At 43.1% G+C, this 27,274-nt stretch overlaps 1 protein-coding gene across 1 annotated transcript in view; it reads right to left on the minus strand.

Moving 5' to 3' along the window:
• The window catches only part of LOC127453517 (protein kinase C alpha type-like), a 57,076-nt gene extending 32,037 nt beyond the window's left edge, over window positions 1–25,039 (minus strand). Inside the window, exons 1-6 of the mRNA XM_051719945.1 lie at window positions 24,910–25,039; window positions 10,449–10,845; window positions 5,773–5,804; window positions 5,036–5,118; window positions 3,420–3,531; window positions 2,060–2,188 (exon numbers count right to left, since the gene is read on the minus strand). Coding sequence (XP_051575905.1) covers window positions 2,060–2,188; window positions 3,420–3,531; window positions 5,036–5,118; window positions 5,773–5,804; window positions 10,449–10,678 — 586 coding nt within the window. The 5' untranslated portion in view covers window positions 10,679–10,845; window positions 24,910–25,039. The remainder of the gene's footprint in view (window positions 1–2,059; window positions 2,189–3,419; window positions 3,532–5,035; window positions 5,119–5,772; window positions 5,805–10,448; window positions 10,846–24,909) is intronic.
• Window positions 25,040–27,274: the final 2,235 nt, after the last annotated feature.

The raw sequence follows: 27,274 nt of genomic DNA on the forward strand, positions 1-27,274 counted from the left end.
ATATAATATAATATGATATAATATAACACATCACACAACAAAACACATCACAACACAACACAACATAACATAACATAACATAACATAACATAACATAACATAATATAATATAATACAACACAATTACTATATCCTTTGCAATTTTACATGGTTTATTAAAAAAAGTATATTTCTACAATATTGGAAGTTAAGATCTCTGTCACCAATTGAAAATAATACCACTGTAACAACGAGATGTAATGTCATGGATAATTTAGTAGTTCAATTGAATAGTTTTACTTACAGTAAACTTTAATTAATTCTACAAAATTCTGAAATCGACGCTGCACCAAAATGGAATTAACATAGGAGGACAAAGACAACCTGCGGTATGCTGACGACACAACCCTGATGGCAGGGAGTGTAGAAGAACTCAAAGCTATGATTGTCAAGATCAAAGAACATAGCGCAGCAGCAGGTCTGAAGCTCAATATGAAAAAGACAAAGATCATGTCGACTGGCGTTCTACAAAGCCTCTAGATTGATGCAGAAGAACTCGAGGTAGTCAATGACTTCATTTTCTTGGGTTCGCAGATTAGTCGTGATGGGAATTGTAGCCCGGAAATCAGAAGATGACTTCTCCTAGGAAGGAAGGCAATGGTAAACCTCAATAAGCTGATGAAGTCCAAGGACATCTCCTTGGCAACAAAGATTTGTCTTGTCAAGGCAATGGAATTCCCCGTTGCGATGTATGGATGCGAAAGCTGGACAATCAAGAAGAAAGATCACTGATATATTGATTCCTTCGAACTCTGGTGCTGGCGACGGCTCCTGTGCATTCCCTGGGTTGCAAGGAAAACGAACCAGTCAGTCTTAGACCGAATCAAATCAGGATGTTCATTGGAATCATCTATGACTAAAGTCAAGTTATCATATTTCGGTCATAATATGAGAAGAACAGACTCCCTTGAAAAGACAGTCATGCTTGGAAAAATGGAAGGTAAAAGAAGACCATGAAGACCAAGAATGAGATGGTTAGATTCCATCAAGAACGATACCAACATCAGCCTCCAAGACCTGAGGAATGTTGTTACTGACCAAGACCAGTGGAGATCAGCTATCCATAGAATCACCAAGAGTCGGACTCGACTGACTGGATAGTACAACAAAAATCTTTATATTCTTAATTTTTTAGTTAATTAACATTTATTAACATATCATTATCTTTTCAAGAAAACCTTGATGGGAGCATTAATTGCCATGTTCACAATCTTGAAAAATGTAACTTAATTTGTAACATATTCCATTAGATTACTCAAGGTCAGTAACGTATTCTAAATACTTTGGATTAATTCTTCAGCACTGTTAGATTTTTTCACTTGTTTTGACTATAAAAACTCTGCCAGTACAGTAAGACAAAATACACATGTTAAAAATAAATTCTCTGAAAAACCTAAATATCTATGCAGTGTTGTTTCTAAAACAAGATGAATCTAATTGATCTTGTTTTAAGGATTTTTAGATATTTTCACAGGAAAACAATACAAAAATGATTATCAAGAATACGATTTTTGCCCTAATATCAAAGGTCTTACTAGAAAAAAGAAATTATGATCCAACGTGAATTTTCTTGATAAAAAAAATGATCGTGCCTGGTAATGTGCATGTAAAATGGCTAGAAATAGCATTTTAGCTTAGCGTAAAGCTGACAGTTTACACAAGGTTTAGTTCTATTTCTTCTGCTTCAAACTTACTTCTCTGTCTGCTCATATGAATGTAACACATTATAAGAAAGTGTTTCAAATGCACTTTGGATTGCATCATTTATATGTATAAAAGTTTTCCATCTGAAAGACTAAATATTAAATGAAACAAATCAAATGACAATAAAATGCAAAGTAATCTCTTCAGTAATCAAAATACTTTTTGAATGTAACTGTATTCTAATTACCAATGATTTAAATTGTAACTGTAGTGGAATACAGTTACTTATATTTTGTATTTTAAATACGTAATCCCGTTACATGTATTCCGTTACTCCCCAACCCTGGTCTTATGTCTAGTGATGCCCTATACTCACCAGTAACATATATGTCCTCCTTCTCTCCACGCACGGTCAGTTGAATCCGTCCTCTTTTCTCAGTGTGGTCTTGACCACACAGGCTGGGGACACTGTTCTCACAGCGCTTGTGTACGTTCATGTCACAACCTCTCTCACACACACAAAGAATAAGAGAAAGAGTGATTGGGAAAGGGATGCATGACCTTTCAAATAAAAAGCTTAACTGTTAACAGCCGTGGCAGTACATTGTCCCTTAAGACACGTTGTGCTGAAACAGCATGTGCTGTCAGCCGTCACAGCTTGCTTTATTATTTCCTGGAAGTGCAGCATGTCATGCAAATTATATTAGATTATAAGGCTGTTATGACATGGATTAAACCACAGATAAAGGGAATTAATTCAATCTCATATTAAGTATGAGATATCTATTAAAGGCCTGAAAAACATCACTCTACACTGATACCATTGCTTATAATTAGATAAACTATGCGTTAATTTAATAACAGTCATCTCAACGATTACGATATGTAGATTACACTAAAAATATTTAGATTTAAGAATTAATATTGTAGAGGTTTGAATGGGATAAAGAGGTGATAAAAAGTATATTGAAATTACAAGAAACCCATTAGGTTTTAACACCAAAATACGCATCATGAGTTTTTGTTCACATAACCATTGAAAGTGTCTGACAGGTCTCCCTCAGATTTAAAGGGATAGTTAGATAGGTTGACACCCAAAAAATTAAAATTTTGTCAACATTAACTCACCCTCATGTTGTTCCTACCTGTATGACACACTTTTTTATGCAGAACACAAAAGGAGATGTTTTAATGAATATCCCAGTCTGCCTTCTCAACACAGTGGCAGTTGATAATGCTTCCCTTTCAAGCTTAAAAGAATATTTAATTCAAGTTAAGCTCAATCGATAGCATTTGCGACATAATATTGATAACCACAAAAATACATTTTGATTTGCCCCTCCTTTTCTTAAAAAAAAAAAAAAACAAAAAAAAGAAAAATCCTGGGCCTCACTGTAACCTTGATTTTTTCCTTTTTTAAAGAAAAGGAGGCATGAGCTGAAATAATTTTTGTGGTAATCAACATTGTGCTACAAATGCTGTCGATTGAGCTTAATTTGTATTGAACCCAGAACATTCCTTTAAAAAAGAAACAAAAAGTATCATAATAGTAGTCCACACAAATCCATAATTTTAATGTGGGTTTGGAACGAAGAGAGTGAGTACATTAGGAAATAATTTCCATTTTTAGGTAAACTGTTTTCTTAATTGATTGAAAGTTAATTAACATAATACACAAATAAAGATGGATGAACTTTAATGAACTTTCATTAGGAACTCGATATAAATGGACTCACTGACACACTTCATGCCCTGATGAATGAGGCCATAGAGTAGAGATCCACAGTGATCACAGAAGGTAGGACTGGAGTATGTGTGCACTTTAAATTTGTGTTTGCTCTTGAGGTCCTGGAGAGAGAGGGAGAGAGAAATTATTGTACTCATTTAATTATTAAATTGCTTAGTCTGTTAGCAAAAACATTTTGATGAGATTTCATATTTAACATAGAGGAGTGTGCAATTCGAGTGCCCAATTCTTCAAAAAGGTTGGGCGAGAGAAAGACATTTAAATCATGCATTTGATGAGAAACCCACTCAAACAGTTCTTTGCTCTATATATGACAATCTGTCATTATGCACAAAGTGTATGCACAAATAAACACACACACTCTACTTTCCCTCTAGCTTCCTCTTTCTCTCTCTTGCAGAGTCCAGAGGAAAGGCTTCGTTTTGAAGTGACTTTTTTCACTGAGAGCCAATTAGCCAGTGCTATTTTGAGGATGAATGGTGAATGAATATACCAGTTCAGCTCAGCTGTGAAAACTGAATCCTCCTAAATGCCTAAACCCATTCCAACCCACCCCCTTTTTTTCTCTCTCCCCCTCATTCTCACTCTCTGCATGCTGCACATTTCTTCATCCTCTGACAATCTTCCTCTCCATTTTCCTCTCTCTGTCAGTCTCCCTCATCCGCCTTTCACACAGCCATCACTGTCTACCCTTCCTTATATGCACAGCCGCACACAACCTTCCTTCCTTTACCTAATTTTACATCCATTTTTTTAGCTGCTTATGAAAAAAAAAAAAAAAAAAATCTAGCAAAATAAGTTGTAAATAAGCTACCAAGGAAAGAGAGGTTGAAATAAAGAAAGTGTGTTACAAAAAAACCCATTTCTTGCGTTTCTCTTTCACACTTATTCTCACACTCACTCCTTACTATTTGAGTGTCAGTAGCGGCATAACACCATCATATTACTTCCCCTAAATGTTTTATCATAGCACGGATAAGAGAGAGAGAAAATTATATTCTTTTTCCCCTTTGATAGTCTTCTCTTTTAGAGATATGCGAGAGAGCAATAAAAGGATTGTCAGGGAAAGAAAAAGATGAGACCTAAAGTACTTCCATATGGCTTACTCAGCTGAAAATAAATGGTTTGCCTTGCAAAAATGTGAAAATAAAGAAAATTGCTGATAAAAAGACTTTCTTTGAATTTCCATGCTTGTCCAGGCAATAAAAATAGCAGGTCAACAAGTATGGTCTTTCTGGTGAATCTGGTTGACCGAGGAAGACTTGTTGGTTGAGCTAGGTGCAAGCCAGGTGAGGACACCAGCATCCCATGTGGAAGATCAGCATCCAAAACAAAACAGAAGTTGTTGACCAAAAGGGAAAATGAAAGAGGTAAAGGGAAATACAGGAGAATGAGAGCTGAACTAAGGAGAACATAGCATAAAATCAAACACGAGAAGAACATAAAATGCTAAAAGTGATTAATTAAACATATTGAGAGGAATCGAGAAAAAATTAAGTGATTATGCAAAACCAAAAATGCTAACGGCAAAAGAATGAATGTACAGTAATGGCTATTAAGACAGTACGATCACATAAATACACAAACAAAGAAAGACATACATACCTCTGCTTTAGGTGCAGCGATAGCTCCAGGACAAGTAAAAGTGACGAACTCATGACAGCGTTTGTGCACCACAAAACTGCAGACTAACAGAAACACATTCCATATCTAGTAAAGCAATTCTGTTATGCAAAATATTTAATGCGCCTCAAGATTTCTTCTTTGTCAGACACTGCACTACATGGCCAAAAGTATGTGGATACCTCCTACTTAATACACAGGTTTGGCTATTTCTGCTACACCCATTACCAACAGGTGCATAATATCAAACATACAGCCATGCAATCCATAGACAAACATTTATAGTAAAATGGGCCATACCAAAGAGCTCAGTGGCTTTCCACATATAGGACTGTCATAGCAGTCCACCAGTAAAATGGCTTACTGTGTGGAAGAACGTGACTGGCTTGCTCAAAGACCAGACCTATACCCTACTGAACACCTTTGGGATGAATTGTAATGCCATATCACCCAAAATCAGTGACTGACCTCACTGATGCTCTTGTGTCTGAATGGGAGAAAATCCCTTTACTCATGTTCCAACATCTAGCCTTCCCAGAGAAGTGTAAGCTGCTATAGCAGCAAAGAGACAACAAATCCTTAATAATGCCCATGATTTTTATATTACATGTTCAATAAGCACATATGTGATTGATGTTTGGGTGTCTACTGTACATCCTTTTGGTCATGTAGTGTATCATCACCAACAACTGACACTGACATTATATCAAAATCATTACCTTGACATTGGAATCCTTGCTTTCCAATTCCCCTGTAAAACATAAAAAACAACTCACATTATGCTATCCAATTATATTGCTTAATAGCATGGATTTGTGAAAAGGGGAGGGGAGATCACAAAGAGTGGTGTAGTGTATACTGTATGCATCATCACAAAGGGCAAAGAGTAAACATAAGCTGTTGAAGCTGTGACAGATGGTAATTTCAAGAAATCTTCATCCGACGGGCCATTTAAGTGCTCTTCAGTACACCATAATAACAGGTTGCTCTGCTCCTGATCTCTTTGCTATGCAAAACACAACTTTGAATAAATCCCACAAGTGCTAATACAAGATGACACCCAACACTGGGTATGATCCGCTCTGAAATGCAACTGAGAGTATCTACGGCTCTTTAAGATTGTCCTTCAAACCAGTCGAAAGGTTTTGAGAGGTGTGAGACATCAACATATGCTCAGAAATATGGGCACAGACAGGACAAGGACAAAAAGACAGCTAAAGGCACAGACAGGGAAAAAGAGAGGTTTTAAGTGAGACAAATAATTAACTAGAAGTACAAATGTAATTAATTCATTTTTCTTTCTCTTGTGTTCTAGTTTAATGTAAGGGTTCAATTGTTTTGTTTTATTTTTATTTACTAGGGCAAATTCAGGTAAATTGGACCACTTTTGACTTTGAGATGACTTTTTGAGATGAGATTTGACCTGAATTCACCTGATGCATTTATCATCATTATTATTACTATTAATCCTCTCCGTGCACTGGGGCATGCTGCTACATTCGCCAGCCCCCTCTAGCTTTTTGCTCAGCCGAGCACTCGGCAAAGTATGTGGGCAGTGCTGAGAGGTGCGATTTTCTGAACTTCTTTTGCACTGACTTTGCACTGAAGTTTGTCCAGCTACCCTTGGAACCCAGTCTTCATTTTTCCCACCACATCTACTCCTGGATTTGATCTCCAGGTCCTTAATGATCCTTGCAGAAATCAAATCAAGATGTTATTATCCTAAGCCAAGGGATGGGCACATCGACAAGGAAATATTTGTTGTTCTACTTGTTGTGGAAAATGATGTTTGCAGAAATTGTGCGGTCAGTGGAAACTGTCATGTCCCATATAATGATGCTGTCTCCCCTGTGGACCACCTTCTCCAGCCCAGCGACTATCAACATACTCCTTTAAGGCCAGTACTTTGCATCCAGACACCATATTGCGGACGGTTTCCTCTGCATCACAACAAAGGTGGCACTTGGTTTTGACCTGCACACCCATGATGTGTTTCTGGGGGTGTCTGGTGTTCAGCTCTGGGTTTTACACTGGGTACCTGCACTTCGAAGCTGTTTGCATATCAGTTCTTTGTTGATGTATGGCTTGTCCAGTTTTTTGAATAAATTGCTATAGAATGTCTTCTGCTTGCAGTGCTTGCATTTTTGCCTTCATTATCTAGTCCTCAAGTCACAGCTAGATCTTCTTGTTGCTTGCACTAGGGGTCTCTGGCATACCATACTATTTTGGATCTTGTGGCTTTTTTTGAAAATGGACAATGGACTTCTATCAGAATGCAAAGTGTATGGTACTTTTGTAAGTTTCCTTGCTGTTTCGAGCTCTAGTAAATCATGGCCTCATTGGCATCGTGAGATGTACAGTAAAGATGTTTGTTATTTGCTTTTGGGTGTAGAAGGCCATGCATCATGAGAATCTTCCTGGTTTTGTGGTCCACGGGTTTTTTTTTAGTTTTTTACTCCTTGGCGATTTACTATTAGACTTTGCATTTAAACTGTAATATGCAATGAATGGATTATGAATGAATGAATGAATGAATGAATGTTACATTTATATAGCGCTTTTCTCATTCTACACTCAAAGCTCTTTTCATAGTAAACAGGGGTTCTCCTTAACCACCACCAGTGTGCAGCATCCACCTCGATGATGCGATGGCAGCCATAGTGCACCAGTATGCTCACCACACACCAGCTGTTGGTGGAGAGGAGAGAGTAGAGTGATACAGCCAATTAATGGATGGGGACTATTAGGAGGCCATGATTGAGAAGGGCCAATGGGGGGAATTTGGTCAGGACACCAGGGTTACACTCCTACTCTTTACGAGAAGTGCCCTGGGATTTGTAATGACCACAGAGAGTCAGGACCTCGGTTTAATGTCTCATCCGAAAGACAGTGCATTTTTACAGTACAGTGTCCCCGTCACTGTACTGGGGCATTAGAACCTACACAGAGTGCAGGGTGAGCACCCCCTGCTGGCCTCACTAACACCTCTTCCAGCAGCAACCAAGTTTTCCCTAGGAGGCAGGAGCGGACTGGCAAAAGGGAGAACTGAGACATTCCCAGTGGGCCTGCAGCGAAACAGGGCAGGCCCACCAGAATAGAAACTGATGTATCTATCAGTATCTATTTGAGATGTAGTAATGAAGACGAGGTATAGCAGGGAGTGATCCATGGGCCATATGGCTGGTCGCAGTTCCATGTGGGTTCTGTGAAGCATGTGGTTAAATGGCAGCTCAAACAGAAAGGACTGCATAATTTATGAAGCCCCTCAGGGCACGAGTTTTACAAGGCATGGAGGAAACTGTGAGAACAAGCAGTCATGTAACACACGTGTGGAACAGTGCTCTTCTGCCCTCTCTTGTCTGTGCCACAGAAAGTGTGCACATTGTAAATGTTAAAGGGATAGTTCACCCTAAAATGAAAATTCTGTTGTACCAAATCTGTTATGACTTTTAACATATTTGAGAATGTTTTTGCTGCTATTTATCATAATGAACGTGAATTAGGACTGAGGCTGTCAGTCCATAAAATTCTGCCTAACATCTCCTTTTGTGTTCATACAGAATAGTCATACAGATTTGGAATGATATGAGGGTGAGTAAATAATGACAGTTTTCATTTTTGGGTGAACTATCCCTTTTGGTTACAGTAGTCCTACTATAAAGATAGCTGCAAAAGCTCACAGGTGATGTATTTTTGAAATGTAAGTTATGCTTTGTGCAATGCAATATGGTAAATATATATATATATTTTTTTTAAGACAAACACTGCATGTTAATGAATAGTAATGGTGTTTAATGGTATAATATACACTATATTGCCAAAAGTATTCGCTCACCCATCCAAATAATTGAATTCAGGTGTTCCAATCACTTCCATGGCCACAGGTGTATAAAATGAAGCACCTAGGCATGCAGACTGCTTCTACAAACATTTGTGAAAGAATGGGCCGCTCTCAGGAGCTCAGTGAATTCCAGCGTGGTACTGTGATAGGATGCCACCTGTGCAACAAGTCCAGTCGTGAAATGTCCTCGCTACTAATATTCCACAGTCAACTGTCAGTGGTATTATAACAAAGTGGAAGCGATTGGGAATGACAGCAACTCAGCCACGAAGTGGTAGGCCATGTAAAATGACAAAGCGGGGTCAGCGGATGCTGAGGCGCATAGTGCGCAGAGGTCGCCAACTTTCTGCAGAGTCAATTGCTACAGACCTCCAAAGTTCATGTGGCCTTCAGATTAGCTCAAGAACAGTGCGTAGAGAGCTTCATGGAATGGGTTTCCATGGCCAAGCAGCTGCATCCAAGCCATACATCACCAAGTGCAATGCAAAGCGTCGGATGTAGTGGTGTAAAACACGCCGCCACTGGACTCTAGAGCAGTGGAGACGCGTTCTCTGGAGTGACGAATCACGCTTCTTCATCTGTCAATCTGATGGACGAGTCTGGGTTTGGCGGTTGCCAGGGGAACGGTACTTGTCTGACTGCATTGTGCCAACTGTGAAGTTTGGTGGAGGGGGGATTATGGTGTGGGGTTGTTTTTCAGGAGCTGGGCTTGGCCCCTTAGTTCCAGTGAAAGGAACTCTGAATGCTTCAGTATACCAAGAGATTTTGGACAATTCCATGCTCCCAACTTTGTGGGAACAGTTTGGGGATGGCCCCTTCCTGTTCCAACATGACTGCGCACCAGTGCACAAAGCAAGGTCCATAAAGACATGGATGAGCGAGTTTGGTGTGGAAGAACTTGACTGGCCTGCACAGAGTCCTGACCTCAACCCGATAGAGCACCTTTGGATGAATTAGAGCGAAGACTGCGAGCCAGGCCTTCTCGTCCAACATCAGTGTCTGACCTCACAAATGCGCTTCTGGAAGAATGGTCAAAAATTCCCATAAACACACTCCTAAACCTTGTGGAAAGCCTTCCCAGAAGAGTTGAAGCTGTTATAGCTGCAAAGGGTGGGCCGACGTCATATTAAACCCTATGGATTAAGAATGGGATGTCACTTAAGTTCATATGCGTCTAAAGGCAGATGAGCGAATACTTTTGGCAATATAGTGTATGTGTGTGTGTGTGTGTGTGTGTGTGTTGATAATGTATTATTGTATAGAATTTGCAAATTGTATGTGAATTACATGTAAGAGCTAGTAGGGGTTACAGATCATACCAGTGTAGAATGAGGTATAAAGTGCACAATGAGTTCAGTACAGCATTGAGAGTGAGTTATGTTTTACAATGTGAATCATGATATGGATATAATGTATTTAGGGTTAGTTGAATACATAAACGCAGTGCAGTGTTACAGTGTTAAGATTAAAGTATCTGGTTACAGCAAAATAATGTTAAGAGTTAAGCATAAAGTTATTGATGTGGCCAGTGTAGTGTTAAAGATGTTTAAGTACCAGATAAAGTCAGTGCAGTGGCTGCAGAAAGTGGGTTGCTTAAAGAACCGGGCAGTGAACTGGTGGTCCTTCACTTCGATGACCCTCTTGTGTTTAAGTGCTCCCTTCCTCTGGAAGACTGGCAGCCTGGGTGGAGGAGAGAGAGGAGAGGGGAGCGGGCAAGAGGAGGGAGATGGGGAGGACAGGGCCAGGGGAGAGAGAGATGGAGATGGAGAGACCGGGGTAGACATGCTACCAGTTGGAGAGTGCAAGACACAGAGAAATGACCTGGGGAAGGTTAGAGGGAGGGTAATAGATGGTTTACAGAAGGCAGGGCAGATCTACAAGATGAAAGAAAAAAGGGATAAAAGAAACTAAATATTATATATAATGGGGGAGAATAAAGGTACAAGAGAGTCTGTTAAAACGCAGAACAAGCATAGAAGGTTAGAACATGGAACGCAGCGGAAGGAATTCAATAAGTAGTGATGGCAGTTTAGTTTGTGATGTTGAGGAAATGAAAGGAGGAGGTTCCCAAGAGGAGGGAAGGGAGGGTGAGAAACAGAGAGTGAAATAGAGGTTAATACACTAAGAGAAACTTCCATAGGGATTTAGAAACACATCGCGATTAGTGTGCTTTCTGCCCTACTTCAAATATGCACGCACACGCACACGCACACACACACACACACACACACACACACACTCTCTCTCTCTCTCTCTCTCTCTCTCTCTCTCACACACACACACACACATGTTGGTGCAGCTATCATTATGAGGACTCTCCATAGACATATTTATTTTTATACTGTATGAACTATAGATTCTATCCCCCAACACTACCCCTACCACTAAACCTAACCCTCACAGAAAACTTTCAGCATTTTTACATTTTCAAAAAAACATTGTTTAGTATGTTTTTTAAGCGATTTGAATTATGGGGAAACTAGAAATGTCCTCATAAACCACATTTATAGCATAATACCTTTGTAATTACCAGTTTGTTACCTAAAAAAAAGTCCTCGTAAACCACTTAAACCTGCCCACACACGGGAGTATGGTGACACCATGTGAAGGGCAGACGTGTGAGAGACAGCTCTGTGCACTTTGCTAATTTTTTTTAATTATTTTCATGATATAATCCGGTGAAATTCGATACACCCAGTTACACATTTACTGTTTGAGGTAAACATGGCAAAGAAGTCAAAATCCTCGGGCTCTGGAGACATTAAAAGACACTTACAGGTTCAAGATGAAAGCCCAGACAGGCCTGTGAAGACAAGGGGTGTACATGTTTTCACAGGCCTGTCTTAAAGCCCAGACAGGCCTGTGGACCAGGGACTCGATTTGGATGGCGCGGCAGGAGAAGGAATCCAGCGTCAACTGTCCAACATGTCAGTGATATTGACGAAGGTACTTGTGGACTTGGAGGATCTTGCTGTAATACTTCGATCGATTACGGCGATGGAAAAAAATTCTCTGAGCTAGTCACAAGAGTGACAGATGTTGAAAAACGAATCGATTATTTGGAGTCATCAGAGAGGGAATTAGCCACTAATCCGCCCACGACCAAAGTTGATTTGGAGCATGTTCTTGAAAAGCTTGAAGATCTTGAGAATAGAAGCCACAGAAATAACATTCGAATTGTTGGAATTCCTGAGCATGAGGAGGGCAGAGATATGGTGAAATTCCTAGACAAGCTTTTCCAGAGTCTGCTCGACATAACAGGCCACAAGCTGGAAATCGAGCGAGCTCACAGAGTCCCAGCTCACAGATCTGCTGAGGGAGGAATGCCCCGATCGATTCTGGCCAAATTTTTGAGATCGTTTGATAAAGATCTCGTGTTGCGCCAGGCGAGGAGCAAAGGAAAGCTTTCTTGGAAGAATTACAATATTTTCTTGTTCCCGGACTTTGCGAACTCGACAAGAGAAAAACACGATCGGTTTAAGGAATGTAAGAAACTCTTACATCAGCGGAAGATCACTTTTGCTCTGATGTTTCCAGCCAGACTGAGAATAAACACCAAGGACGGCAGCAAAGTATTTACATGTCCCAATCAGGCAATGTCTTTTATTGAAACAGTGGGTGAGTAACCATTGGGTGTTTTTCATGTGAGTGGATTGACTCACTGTACATACTCTGGCTTTCGGAGGAAGCTGGGCACCATTTTTGTTTCCTTTTGCGTTGGCTCCGCCGAGCGGCTGGAGTTTGTTTTGTTTTGTGGATTAACACTTTACTTTAAAGAAACTTTTGCATTGACGGAAGATCACTTTTACAATGAACGGATGACCACAAAATATCTACATGCCCACACAAAGGATGTCTTTTATAAAGTTGGCGGACTGTGTAAATCATGGGATATACTTTTATGTGGCCTCTGAGTGAATTGACTCTTGACTATCCGAGGAACCGGGATGCGTGTTTCGTTTCCTTTTGTGCTGGTTCCACCTAGCGGTTGGAACTTGTTTTGTTAAATAACATTACTTCGGGACAGTTATGGATGAATCTGTCAGTTCCTTGTGCTTATGCCTCCTGTTGGCCGGAGTATGATTTGTGGAGTATTTTCGTGGGACATTGGAATGATTATGTCATCCACTGCACTCATTAGCTGGCTCACTGAAGATTCGTTTGTCTGTTCGAGAAAACTGAACGGCTTTATATCGGCTGGAATTTGTTTTGTGAAGAAACACACCTTTGAGACAGTTCTGTGAATGAGTCTACACATTCTTTGTGTTTATTCTGCCTATTGGCTGGGGTTTGTTTTACAAAATATTTGATGTTATGTAATTTTGCCTTACAAATTTGTGAGGCAAAATTGAGCAATCCGATGGCAAAGTTGTCGCGGGGGCTCTCGTAGGCGTACATGGACTCTTTGAATTTAAAGGGATTGACGCCGGTTGGTGCTTTCGTGCATGGGGTTAATGCGCACATTTTTCTTTTTTCTGTTTGTTTTATTCGGGGGGAAGTTCGGGGTTTTATTGTTGCATTGATGTTGAAATGTGGTCTTCATAATTTTGTTTTTGGCACACAATTTATTTTTTCTATTATATCAAAATGTCGAATGTTGGTATGAGTGTACTATCTCTCTCCACGTGGAATGTGAATGGGTTGGGGCACCCCATAAAAAGAAGAAAGGTTATTTCATTTCTTAAACGTAAGAAATATGATATAGTGTTTCTTCAAGATACACATCTTTCCCCGCAGGATGCTGAAAAATTTGGGAAGACAAGGGGTGTACATGTTTTCTTTAGTGTTGGCTCAAGTAAGAGCAAGGGAGTCATTATATTGGTAAATAAACATTTACAATTCAAATTTCTCAAACAGTTTAATGATAAATTAGGAAGAGTCATTATTGTTTTAGCAGAAATTCAGGGGCAAAGTCTGATTTTGGCTAATGCTGATGATTAGGGCTTTTTTATAGATCTTGAAGGGATGTTGCAAGCCGCTGGCACCCCTCATGATATAATTTTGGGAGGAGACTTTAATCTTTTGATGGACTCAGTCCTTCATAGTGCAGCAAAAGTGTGTAAGCCCCCTAGAGCAACATTGACGCTTCACAGGATGTGTAAAAATCTTGGTCTTACAGATATTTGGAGACTTCTGAATCCATCTGGTAGAGACTATAATTTTTTTTCATCAGTCCATAAGATTTATTCTAGAATAGATTTTTTTATATATATATCCAAATCCCTCATTTCATCTGTTATTGATTGCTCAACTGGAAACATTTTAGTCTCGGAACATGCCCTGGTGAGTTTAGAGGTGTTGCCACGTATAGAGAAAAAGAAATCATATAGTTGGCACCTTAATGTATCCCTTTTGCAAAATCCTGATTTCCAACAAATGTTAAAGACTGAAATCAGTGTTTATATGGAGACCAACTGGTCCTCGGTATCCTCTGTGGGTGTGGCTTGGGAGGCACTTAAGGCAGTTCTTAGGGGTCAGATCATACAGTATGCCTCATTCATCAAAAAATCCAAAGCACGAGAACTCGTGGAGTTGGAAGGAAATATTAATAGTGCAGAGGCAGAGCTGAAGTGCTGTATGTCATCTGATGGCCTCAGAGAACTGACCCAATTGAAATATAGATATAATACTATTTTGTCGCAGAAAGTGGAATTTTGGTTTTTCAGGGCAAGACAGTCATACTTTGAGTCGGGGGACAAAGCAGGGAAGCTTTTGGCTAGATATATAAATCAGAGAAAGTCTTTTTCTACCATTCCCTCAGTGAAATCTGCTGGTGGTGAAATTTTTACCTCAGCCATTGATGTTAATAATGCCTTTAAAGAATTCTATCTTGATCTTTATAGTTCCATGTCTTCGTCTACTGATGAAGATATTAGAAACTTCATGGAACCATTAGATCTTCCTAAACTGAAGACTGAGCAAAAAAACGCTCTTGATTCTGAGATAATGGAGGAGCTTGACAAGGTTATTAAGTCCCTACCTACTGGCAAGGCTCCGGAGCCAGATGGTTTTGCCGCAGAATTTTTTAGATCCTATGCTACAGAACTGGCTCCACTTTTGTTAGAAGTTTATACTGAATCATTAAAGAATGGAAAGCTTCCTCCAACCATGACACAAGCCCGGATCAGTCTGATTCTTAAAAAGGACAAAGATCCAAGTGAGTGTAAAAGTTACCGTCCAATCTCCCTGATCCAACTAGATGTAAAAATGTTGTCAAAAATTTTGGCTAACCGATTAAGTAAGGTTATGACATCTCTTATACATATAGCTCAGGTGGGGTTTATTCGGGGCCGCAGCTCTTCTGATAACATCAGGCGTCTCATCAATATCATGTGGTCAGTAGCGAATGATCAGTCTCCGGTCGCTGCCATCACACTTGACGCCGAAAAGGCGTTTGATATGGTAGAATGGGATTATCTTTTTAAGATTTTGGAAATGTATGGGTTCGGGAGAAGATTTATTGGTTGGATTAAGTTACTTTATATACATCCTGTAGCAGCGGTACAAACAAATGGATTAATTTCAGATTATTTTACTCTGAATAGGGGCACTCTAGCAGGGTTGCCCTCTTTCCCCATTATTGTTCTGTCTTGCCCTGGAACCATTAGCAGCCACGATAAGAAAGGAGGATGATTTTCCAGGGGTGATTGCGGGAGGTGTGGCGCATAAGCTTCTGCTTTGCGCAGATGATATTTTATTATTCGTCTCCGACCCCACTAGATCTATGCCTTGCCTCCACAGAATTATTCATTCATTTTCCAAGTTCTCAGGATACAAAGTCAATTGGTCTAAATCCAAAGCTTTGGCTTTGACAGCGTACTGTCCAGTAATGGCCTTCCAGTGGCCCAAACAGGGCATTAAGTATTTGGGAATTTTATTCCCAGCAAATTTGTCTGATTTAGTCAGAGTTAATTTTGATCCCTTAATAAAAAGGTTTTCGAATGATGTGGACATGTGGGCTTCATTACACTTATCGATGATTGGGAAGGTTAATGTAATTAAAATTAATTGTATTCCAAAATTCAACTACCTGTTACAATCTCTCCCTATAGATGTCCCTCTCTCATATTTCAAGCAATTTGATAGCATAGTGAAGTCCTTCATTTCGAATGGTAAGCGTGCCAGGTTAAATTTCAATAAGTTACATAGGCCGATTGACAAAGTTGGGTTAGGCCTACCCAAGATTTTGTTTTATTATTATGCATTCGGTCTCAGACATTTGGCTCATTGGTCGCTTCCACCTGAGAGAGCCCCTCCCTGGTTTTGTATTGAAAAGGAAGCTCTTGCCCCTATCTCGCCTCTGCATGGCCTTTCGATCAAATTAATCGGAGAAGTTAAGTCACACCCCGTTATTTTACATTTACACTCAATATGGACAAAAGTGTCCAGAGTGTTTAATTCGGATATTTATTTAAACGTAGCCTCGAGCATATGGCAGAACCCTAAATTTTGCATTAATAAGTCCCCTTTCTGTTGGTCAGATTGGATTGTGAGGGGGGTTAATACACTCGGTGACCTATATGAGAGTGGAGTATTGAGACCTTTTGAAAATTTGGTTCAAAATTTTGGGATTCCCAGATCTCAATTTTATGAGTATTTACAGCTGTGCCACCTACTCTGCACTGTTTTTGGGAGTGGTACGCACACCCCTAGTGCGGCAGATACTCTGGGAGTGGTGATTACTGCTTTTGGAAAAGGTCATGAGGCATCAGTGTATTACTCCCTACTAATTCAGAGTCTGGGGGACGGAGCTTTAAATTTCATCAAAATATTATGGGAGGAAGATTTAAATTTGTATTTGGAGGAGGGAGTGTGGGCTAGGATTCTTAAAAACATCAAGTCTGCATCTAGAGATGCAAGGGTGCGCCTTATGCAATTTAAGATTCTACATAGATTTTATTGGACCCCTTCTAAATTGTATAGGCTTGGTCTTAAGGACACACCCACCTGCTGGCGATGCCATTTAGAGGATTGAGACACCACCCATGATTTTTGGGGGTGTCGTAAGATACAGGAGTTCTGGTTGAGGGTCCAGGATTTTATGGCCGACGTATTGGGTACTTGGATCTCCTTTTGCCCCAGGCTCTGTATTTTGGGTGACGGGGCGGTCATTGATGTAGGAGATAAGTACATGAAGAATTGGATCCTGGCCGGTGTAATGGTGGGCAGACAGGTTATCCTTAGAGGATGGAAGTCAGCTGGAGCCCCCTCATTTCGTGAGTGGTGCGAGGAGATGGGCAGGGTGGCAGCTTGGCAGCTAAGAGTTGTCATATAGAAGGCTAGGCAACATGGATATGTTCATCAGGAGGTGGGGCAGCTATTTGGCCTTTTTTAAGGGCTCTCGGTGAGGGGAAGTGGGGGGAGACCTGTTGTTTTAAATGTGTATGTTGTAGCCTTTTTGTTTTTGAACATATACCTTTTTAAAATGTATTTCTAAATATTTTCTTCTGTTTATTGATTGTTTGTGTGTCTTTGTCAATTGTATTTGACCACTGGGGTATCTGTGGGGTGGGGTGGTTAATGTTTGGGAGGAAGGATTGTAAATAATATAATGTGATTCCAAATATACATATATATATATATATATATATATATATATATATATATATATATATATATATATATATATATATATGTAATCAATAAGAACTTTTAATAATAAAAAAAAACCTGCCCACACACACACAAACACACACACACACACACACACACACACACACACTCATGTTGGGTTTTCATGTTTTATGAGGACTCTCCATAGACATAATGGTTTTTATACTGAACAAACTTTATATTCTATCCCCAAACTTTATATTCTATCCGTATTACAGTTTCCCTATCTGTCACTCACTCGACGTTGTGTCGATGTAGTGACACTAGGGGTCACTCTTGGGAGCTCCAAACACCTATGCTTTTTTGAAAAAAGGCCAATGAGAATTGGCGAGTGGAATTTGCATGCCACTCCCCCGGACATACGGGTATAAAAGGAGCTGGTATGCAACCACTCATTCAGATTTTCTCTTCAGAGCCGAGCGGTTGTATTCAGTGCACTGAATTCAATTCCCTCCAAAGACGCACCTCAAAACTGCTGGATTTATGGTGCATTTCAGCGGCTTCTCCCCCTCTGCACTCGTGGAGTGCAGAGAATGCCCCTGGGCACTTCGGCAGAGCGACAATAAGAGAGTATATTCTAAAAGAGTATATTTTCATTCACAAAAAGAGCGGCACACACGGAATGTCTTTTAAAGATGACTTTCCTTTTGTGTGTTATTCCTGGTTGCAGTCGTTATCTCTCTGCTTCTGACAGCCACGATCGCTGTCTTATGTGTCTGGGCACTGCCCACGCGGAGACATTGTTAGTGGATGAGCCATGTTCTCATTGCGAGAACATGACCATGGCAACGTTGCGGTCGCGGCTTACTTTCGTAAGAAAGCAAGCCGCCCCAGCAGCTCCCCGCATCGGTCCTTCTACCTACGGGTTTGAGGTCACATCGGTTAGCACTGGGGGCGATTTGGGGACATCAATGGGGGCACCTCCGCCGGGTATTCCCCCACAGACCTCCCATTCCCCAGCACACTCCCTTGCCCTGATCGTGCTCTCGCACGAGACCACCGGCTCGTCTCAGCGCAAGTTCGACTTCTCATTCGGAGCTCCGGAAGCGGTGAGTTATCGAGCACAGCATTGGAGAGCTGGCTCATCCAGTCTGACACAGAGGCTTCGGCTGGGCTTCCTGCTTCGGGAACAGTCGCCCTGTCTCATGCCGACGTGGAAATGATGGACATGCTTTCCCGGGCGGCTGTGAGCGTCGGGCTAGAGTGGAACCCTCCACTCTCCCCTGAACCCTCGTGGCTCGATGATTGGTTCCTGGGCTCAGGATGCCGCCCACGGCCATGCCTCGCCCCATTCCTTTCTTCCCGGAAGTGCATGAGGAGCTGACAAGATCATGGGAGGCACCTTTTACTGCCCAGTCCCGGGCTTTCAGCTCCCCTGCTCTCACTACCCTCGATGGTGGAGCGGCCAGGGTGTATTCGGTGATCCCCCAGATGGATAAGGCACTCGCGGTGCATTTGTGTCCGCAGAGCGCTGCCACCTGACACGGGCGCCTGAAGCTCCCGTCCAGGGCCTGTAGGTTTACGTCGTCCCTGACGACTGTGGCCTGCGGTGCCGCTGGACAAGCCACCTCCGCCCTGCACGCCATGGCTCTCCTGCAAGTACACCAAGCCAAGGCACTAAAAGAACTGCACGAGGGTAGTTCTGACCCAGGATTGATGCAGGAACTGCGCTCGGCGACCGACCTCGCTCTCCGTGCTATGAAGGTCATGGCGGGTTTTTCTCAGGCAGGCGACCCCGCACCCTGTCTGCTCATCGCCAAGGTCGTCCTCCTGCAGCAACAACACCGGCTCTGCCGCAGCCTGCCCCCATGGCCCGGCTCCAGTGTGGAGCCCTCCTCAGGAAGCAGACACCACCTGTCTCACAGCCGGCCGCTAAGAATCCGAGGAAGGCTTCGAAGTGCCCCCGAGACAGTTGACCCAGGGGCGAGGAGACCAACTTCTCTGGGGCTGGTCGACAGACCACTCCATCCCCCGGTGGAGGGCCGGGAGGAGAATCTTTTGTCGCCGCATGCCCAGGAGGCTTCGGCACCCAAAAGCCTGACAAAAGAATGGTTCCCTCATCTCCTGGGTCACATATCTGGGGCGCACGGCCATCGTCACGACTACCGTCCACCGTCCCATTTTGGCAGGTATGGCGCTCCAGTGGCGGACCCCCCGCCCCTGTGCGCCCAGCTGTGGCACAAACACGCCCACACAGGATTGGTTCCAGTGGACTACGGGGACGAGATTCCTCCTCGCCCCTCCTCAGCCAATCTTATGGTGGGCGGCAGGAGCCAGCTTTGATGTCCTTGGACACAGCACAGAAACGGGGCTCGAGTCCCCTTGACGTGGCACCTCGAGCTCCACCCCGCCGCGAGGCCCCATCCATCGGTACGTCCGACGTGATCATTCCCTTGGTCCCCCTCGCCCGGAGTTTGGGTGCGTGGCTCGCGCTTTCCAACTCGTCACGATGGCTGACCCGGACCGTCCGACTTGGCTACACGATTCAGTTCACCAGGCGCCCGCCCAGGTTCACCTCGGTGAAGGGCGAGAACGCCGCTACCTTGCGTGCGGAGATCGCTACCCTTCTGCGCAAGGGCGCGATAGAGCCTGTCCCTCCAGCCGAGATGAAAAATGGTTCCACAGCCCTTACTTCATCGTACCAAAGAAAGGCAGTGGGTTGTGACCAATCCTGGACCTGCGAGTACTGAACCGGGCTTTGCACAGACTCCCGTTCAAGATGCTGATGCAAAAATGCACTCTAACGAGCATCCGGCATCAAGATTGGTTTGCGGCGGTAGACCTGAAAGACGCATACTGCCACGTCTTGGTCTTGCCTTGACACAGACCCTTCCTACGGTTTGCCTTCGAAGGCCAGGTGTACCAGTACAAGATCCTCCCTTTCAGCCTGTCCTTGTCCCCTCGCATCTTCACGAAGGTCGCAGAGGCAGCCCTTGCCCCGCTAAGGGAAGTGGGCATCCGCATCCTCAACTGGCTAATCCTAGCTCACTCTCAAGAGTTGCTGTGCGCACACAGGGACCTCGTGCTCTGGCACCTCAGCCGACTGGGGCTTTGGGTCAACTGGGAAAAGAGCAAACTCTCCCTGGTTCAGAGCATCTCTTTTCTCGGTTTGGAGTTGGACTCAGTCTCGATGACAGCACGCCTCATGAACGAGAGCATGCAGTCGGTGCTGAACTGTCTGAAGGCATTCAGATGGAGGACAGCGGTTCCACTGAAAATTTTTCAGAGGCTCCTGGGGCATATGGCATCCTCAGCGGCGGCCACATCGCTTGGGTTGATGCATATGAGACTGCTTCAGCACTGGCTTCAGACTCGAGTCCCGAGATGGGCATGGCGCCGCGGGACACATCGCGTGACCATTACGCAGATCTGTCACCGCCTCTTCAGCCCTTGGACCGACCTTGCATTTCTACAGGCAGGGGTTCCCCTAGAGCAGGTCTCCAGACGCGTCGTGGTTACAACAGGTGCCTCCAAGATGGGCTGGGGTGCTGGATGCAACAGGCACACAGCCACTGGCTCCTGGACTGGCCCGCGGCTGCGTTGGCACATCAACTGCCTAGAGTTGTTGGCAGTACTGCTCGCCCTGCGGAGGTTCCGGCCATTGATACAGGACAAGCACGTGTTGATCCAGATGGACAACACAGCGACGGTAGTGTACATCGACTGTCAAGGCGGTCTATACTCCCGTTGCATGTCACAACTCGCCCGCCGTCTCCTCCTCTGGAGTCAACAGCGCCTCAAGTTGCTACGAGCCACTCATGTCCCGTCACGCACAGGTAGACCTGTTTGCTTCCCGGGAATCCTCCCACTGCCCGCTTTGGTACGCCCTGACCGAGGCACCCCTCGGTATAGATGTGCTGGCACACAGCTGGCCCCCTGGACTACGCAAATATGCGTTTCCCCTAGTGAGCCTACTTGCACAGGTCAGGGAGGACAAGGAGCAGGTCGTCCTAGTAGCAACCTACTGGCCCACTCAGATCTCACGCTCCTCGCGACAGAACCCCCCCCCCCGACGAATTCCCCTGAGGAAGGACCTTCTTTCTCAGGGACGGGGCACCATCTGACACCCACGACCAGACCTCTGGATTCTCCACGTCTGGCCCCTGGACGGGACGCGGAAGACCTAAGTGGCCTACCACCCGCGGTGGTAGACACGATCACTCAGGCTAGGGCTCTCTCTACGAGGCACCTGTACGCCTTGTAGTGCCGTCTGTTCGCTAAGTGGTGTTCTTCCCCATGCGAAGACCCCCAGAGACGCGCAGTTGGATCGGTGCTTTCCTTCCTTGCAGGAGAGGCTGGAGGGGCGGCTGTCCCCCTCCACCTTGAAGGTGTACGTAGCCGCTATTTCGGCTCATCATGATGCAGTAGATGATAAGTACTTGGGGAAGTACAACTTGATCATCAGGTTCCTGAGAGGCGCTCCAGACCATGCCTCGTCCCCTCGTGGGACCTCTCTGTAGTCCTTTTGGGTCTACAGGGAGCTCCCTTTCAGCCCTTGGAGTCAGCTGAGCTTAAGGCACTCTCTTTGAAGACTGCCCTCCTGACTGCGCTCACTTCCATCAAAAGGGTAGGGGACCTGCAGGCATTCTCTGTCAGCGAATCGTGCCTGGAGTTCGGTCCAGGTTACTCTCATGTGATCCTGAGACCCCGACCGGGCTATGTGCCCAAGGTTCCCATGACCCCTTTTAGGGATCAGGTGGTGAATCTGCAAGCGCTGCCCCAGGAGGAGGCAGACCCAGCTTTGGCATTGCTGTGTCCGGTTTCGAGCTTTACGCATCTATTTGGATCGCACGCAGAGCCTTAGAAGCTCTGAGCAGCTCTTTGTCTGCTTTGGTGGACAGCGGAAAGGAAGTGCTATCTCCAAACAGAGGATCGCCCACTGGGTCATTGACGCCATCGCGATGGCATATCAGGCTCAGGACGTGCCACCCCTTGCGGGGTTACAAGCCCACTCTACCAGGAGTGTGTCATCCTCCTGGGTCCTGGCCAGTGGCACCTCTTTGGCAGACATCTACAGAGCAGCGGGCTGGGCAACACCCAACACCTTTGCAAGGTTCTACAACCTCCGGTTGAGCCGGTCTCGTCCTGTGTATTGTCAGGCACGAACAGGTAAGTTCCGGGACAGCTGGTCAGGTGTACTGCTTGCACATAGCGCCTTTTCCCTCCCTTGAGGTGAAGACGTGCGCTCTTGACTCCCAGTCGTGTTCACAGACTGTGATCCCTGGATGACTTTCCTCCTTAGCCCTCTGGCAGTTGAGTTTGCAGAGAAACTCGCTGACCGGCCCAGAACGTGCGCTAATGAGCCCCTGTACTGAGGTAGGTGATCCACATGTGCTGGTTCCCTGAAGGCGACCCCATGTGATATCTTCTGCAAAATTTCCCTGTCGGCAAACTGCGTCTTCCTTGGGCATAGGCCCCTCTGCCCCCGGTTGCCATGCTCTGTAGAAACTCCTCCCCCTTCGGGTAGGACCTACCATGGGACCTCTCCACATGACATACTTCCGAAAAGACTCGGTAAGACCATGTGACTTATTCCACTCAAAATACCCCCCCCCCCCCCTTTTTGAGCGGGGTGTGGTCTCCGCGGTGTCTTCCCCTTGGGAGGGACACCCCCCAATGCAGACACTTATGGCTCCCAGTCAGTTAACAAATTCCACTCTTTTTGGGGAGAAAAAGAGAAGGAAAAGAAGCCTCGGCTGGGCTAGCCTGTCCCTATAGTTGGGCAGTCGACTTGTTCCTGAAGGACCGTTCGACGCTCATAAGAGCATTGAGGGAGGTTACGTGACGGCCTGGTGCGCTGGCTACGAGGCACACAACAGTTTGCCCGTCACACACCGCCAGTTCACGCAACATAGTTCAGCTAGTTGTGGCATTTTGTATAGGGACCCCTAGTGTCACTACATCGACACAACGTCGAGTGATTGACAGATAGTGAACGTCCTGGTTACTTTCGTAACCTCCGTTCCCTGATGGAGGGAAGGAGACATTGTGTCTCTCTTGCCGTACTGATCAGAATGTTTAGATGTTTTTTCACCATGGCAGTCAACCCTGGAAATGTTTGTTATATACAAATTTCATATTTTGTTGACACTGACTGCTAACTGTACTGTACAAGAATGGTAGTTTTGTCTAGCTGAATGCTATTGTGTATCACATTGAGCTTTTTAGATACCTATTTCAATAGTAGGTAAAAGTTTACTGGGAAAAATCAATACTATACAATACTGTAGTACACAGAAAAAGGATATGCACATTTTTATGTATACAGTAAATTTATTTTTAAAAATTCACATTTGCATGTCCATTTTTACACATTTCTTACATGTAATGTCATATATAGTGAATAGAAAATTGCCACAACATGGCATCCATGCAAAAACCCGCAACACTGATAAAACCTGCGGTAGTTCTGTAAAAAACAATAAATTGTACCTCTTCACAGTACGTAACACAAGTTTCCAACTTCTTAGTGGACATCCTGTCGCTCTTGTTGGTCTGGCCAGAGATTTAGCAGACATCACAAACATTCCATGTCATAGATATTTATGGAATATACATATACGTCTGACAGATTTTGATAATTGAATGGATCATTTTGCATGTGATGGCCCACATGTTGAAAGAATGTTTAGAAGTTGTGAAGAGTATGACAATTTCACTGAGAATCAACTCATCAGTTTTGATCAGTAAGCCATGTGCATTTAGTAATTGTGCAAATTGTAGACAATTGTACTTACTCTTTTGCACACATGTGCCAAAACACATGCAATTTGCTTAAATGAATAAGAAATTCAAATCTGGTGTGAACAAGAAACTAACTGTGATTTGAACTTATTGTTCTGAAAATAATAATAATAATAATTCTCATTAGAGAATTGAGCCATTGAGAAAAACTGTAAGAATATCTGTTGCTAACTGCTGTTCTTTGGCTGATTTGAGGTCAGTCAGAAATAGAGAGAAGTACAATCGATTAGATTCACATTAATAAAAGAGAATACATCCATCAAGAATAGCTGAAATGAATGATTAAACACACACACCGGATCAAATCAAACAACAGGAGATGACATTGAAAAAATGATGATAACATTAATTAAAAGAGAAGATCAACAGATCTGGAGATGGAAGAAAGGATACACAAAGAATTTAGGACATGTACCCAAGAGTAATAAAAAATGAAATAATGAAGAGTTACCAAAAGAAAGAAAGCAAGAAAGAAAGAAAGAAATACAATAACACAAACAAGAAGTACCTGTGTATGTGACAGTATCTCTGGCTTAGATCTGATATGATTTCTTCTCTTCCTCTCACGTCTTCTCAAGACTTGTTATTCTATACAATCAATCCTTGACTCATTAAAAAGAAAGAAAAAAATTGGAGAGCTAAGAAAGAGGTAACAAACCTGAAAAAAATGATCAAACCCCAAAGAGGAAATGTAGAATGAAGGGAAGGATGATACAGCAGCTTTCCAGGAAAGAGAGAAAATGGAGGAGTGCACGGCTGTATATTCCTTTATCCAACAGAGAGCAAACAGAGAGGGTGAGAAAAAGGTGATTTTCACTTTCCAAGATTGATTCTGTTTTTACCGACAAAAAGAGGGGATGAAGTGAGACAGCGAAAGAGAGAAACAGAGAGAGGATAGGAGGGAGTAGATTAAGAGAAATAGGCAGCAATTCATTTTTGAAATCTGGGTTACCCCTCTCTAGAGAATGAAAAAGAGACAGATGATGGGAGGGAGAGGAAAGAGGGCAGAGAGAGAAAAAGTGAGGGAGATGTTGGCCACCAACTCGCTCGTCCTTGTTCAGTATTAAGTGTTTGTTTGAGAGCAAAGAAATCTAATCAGTGATCAATAATCAACTTCAGTCTGTAACTGTGCCATTCTCACGCTATCAAAATATTGCAACAGATGGGCAACTTGGCAGCCATTACGTACATACAAAAGGAGTTGGAGGCCTGCACGACTACTCCGAGGAACTGCTTAGAATGAGGGACAGGAAGTTCAGCATTCCTGAAAAGAGAAACATAAAGCAGTGGTTCTCAACTGAACTAGAAATGGGGCACAGGACTGTTCTGTAAGAGTAGGGAAAAACAATGCAAAACAATAAAATACAACTAACCATATAATCATATATCGTTAGAAAAGCAACATAAATAGGCTGATAAACTCTTTAAAGGGAGTAGAAACGTCAAAGGCTGTGCATTCAGTTAAACACTACAACCTTTTGTCGCATATTCTATTAATGGTAAAAGCTAGCCAAATTAGCCATATGTCAACATGGAAAGGTTTTCTTGATATCCTCAAAAACCATGAACAAAACGGGTTTTGCAATGACTTGCAATGAGGATTAACATTGTTTCTGCTAACCACAATGTGTTTTGTGTGGTGAATTATTGTCTGCAGAGAACATAAAACTATCAAAAGTCAAGAGACATTTAGAAACCAAACACTAAAGCCAGAAAGACAATGTAAAAAAAGAAAAAAGAAAAAAAAAAGTCTAAATTACTATTCAGGTGATATTCAGTGTCTTTGTGCCTTTCTGAGTCTATTTCTTACATTTTTTATTTTGGGGGTGGGGGGTGTAAAGTTTTTCTCATATAAAATGAGAAAAACAATTTGAGATCCCCCCCACCCCACCCAACACACACAAATTTGGTGCTGTGTTGGGTTGCCGCTTGATGTCCAAAGTTAAATCTGTGACCTGAAGCGAAACCAGCTGAGAACCACTGACATAGAGGATTATACAGTGTGTGATGCTAGTTAATCTTCTCACAAAGGTGGATATCTGTAGTGCTCATAGCTGCATCTGAAACCAGGTCACAGTATATGTGGGAGAGAGAGGAGGCAGACAAGATGGCCGTCATACATTGGCATTAAAAAAGCGGGGAAGACCAGAGGAAAATGTGGGGTCTGGCCATAATGCTGCTATATCGGGAAAAGGGTGAACAGAAGAGTGTATAGGACATAGCACTAACATCCAGAGAGTAGGAGAGAAAGAGAGAGTCCAGGAGGTGATGTAAAGGGAGGGAGAGAAGCAGGAGGAGAGAAAAAGGGAGGGAGTAAAAGGTTAAAGGTTTAATTATGTAAAATGTAGGTTATTAGTCTCCTGATGGGGACACTGTGAGAAAATTAATTAACAATTATAATTAACAAGATTGTTAGAGAGCAAAACTGTGTCATTGGACATGTATGTGTATGGAGCATTAGGTGTGTGTATATGTGTGTGTAGCTGTCATTGAGAGTGAGGGAGTCTGTTAATCAGCTTTCTGATGATAATGCCATTTTGGTGAAATTCATCCTGTTTTCTCAGTGGAAAAATAGCCATCCAAGCGGGGGTATTCCTCCCTATTTTGCAGTAGCTGGTGCACAAGAGTCAGTCACTACTATAGAAACTGCAGTGTCCTCCGCCATTTTTAACAGTATTTTCTCTCCAAAGTGGAAACTCCAGTAAGAGGTAAGCACCTTGAGTTTGTGTAATTAATCAGTCTGTTGTGTCTCTCAGCTGTGATGATCCTTAATGCTGAAGTTGTTAAAGCCGTTTAAATCTATTTCCTAGCTTTAGTAGTGTAGTAGTAAAATATGAGCTATCCCAGAGAGCTGTTGAATGTAAACACTGAGTGATGCTGACTTCACGTCCCCAACTGGCTCATATTACACACAAAATGGTCTTTTGTCACCACCTTCTGGTTAAAATATGTCATGTCACAAAATTAAATATAAAGAAACAGATAGCTCTTAACACATCTGCACTGCTCTTACACTTTAGTTT

This window comes from Myxocyprinus asiaticus, chromosome 15 (genome assembly GCF_019703515.2).
Source record: "Myxocyprinus asiaticus isolate MX2 ecotype Aquarium Trade chromosome 15, UBuf_Myxa_2, whole genome shotgun sequence".
Classification (NCBI taxonomy): Eukaryota; Metazoa; Chordata; class Actinopteri; order Cypriniformes; family Catostomidae; genus Myxocyprinus; species Myxocyprinus asiaticus.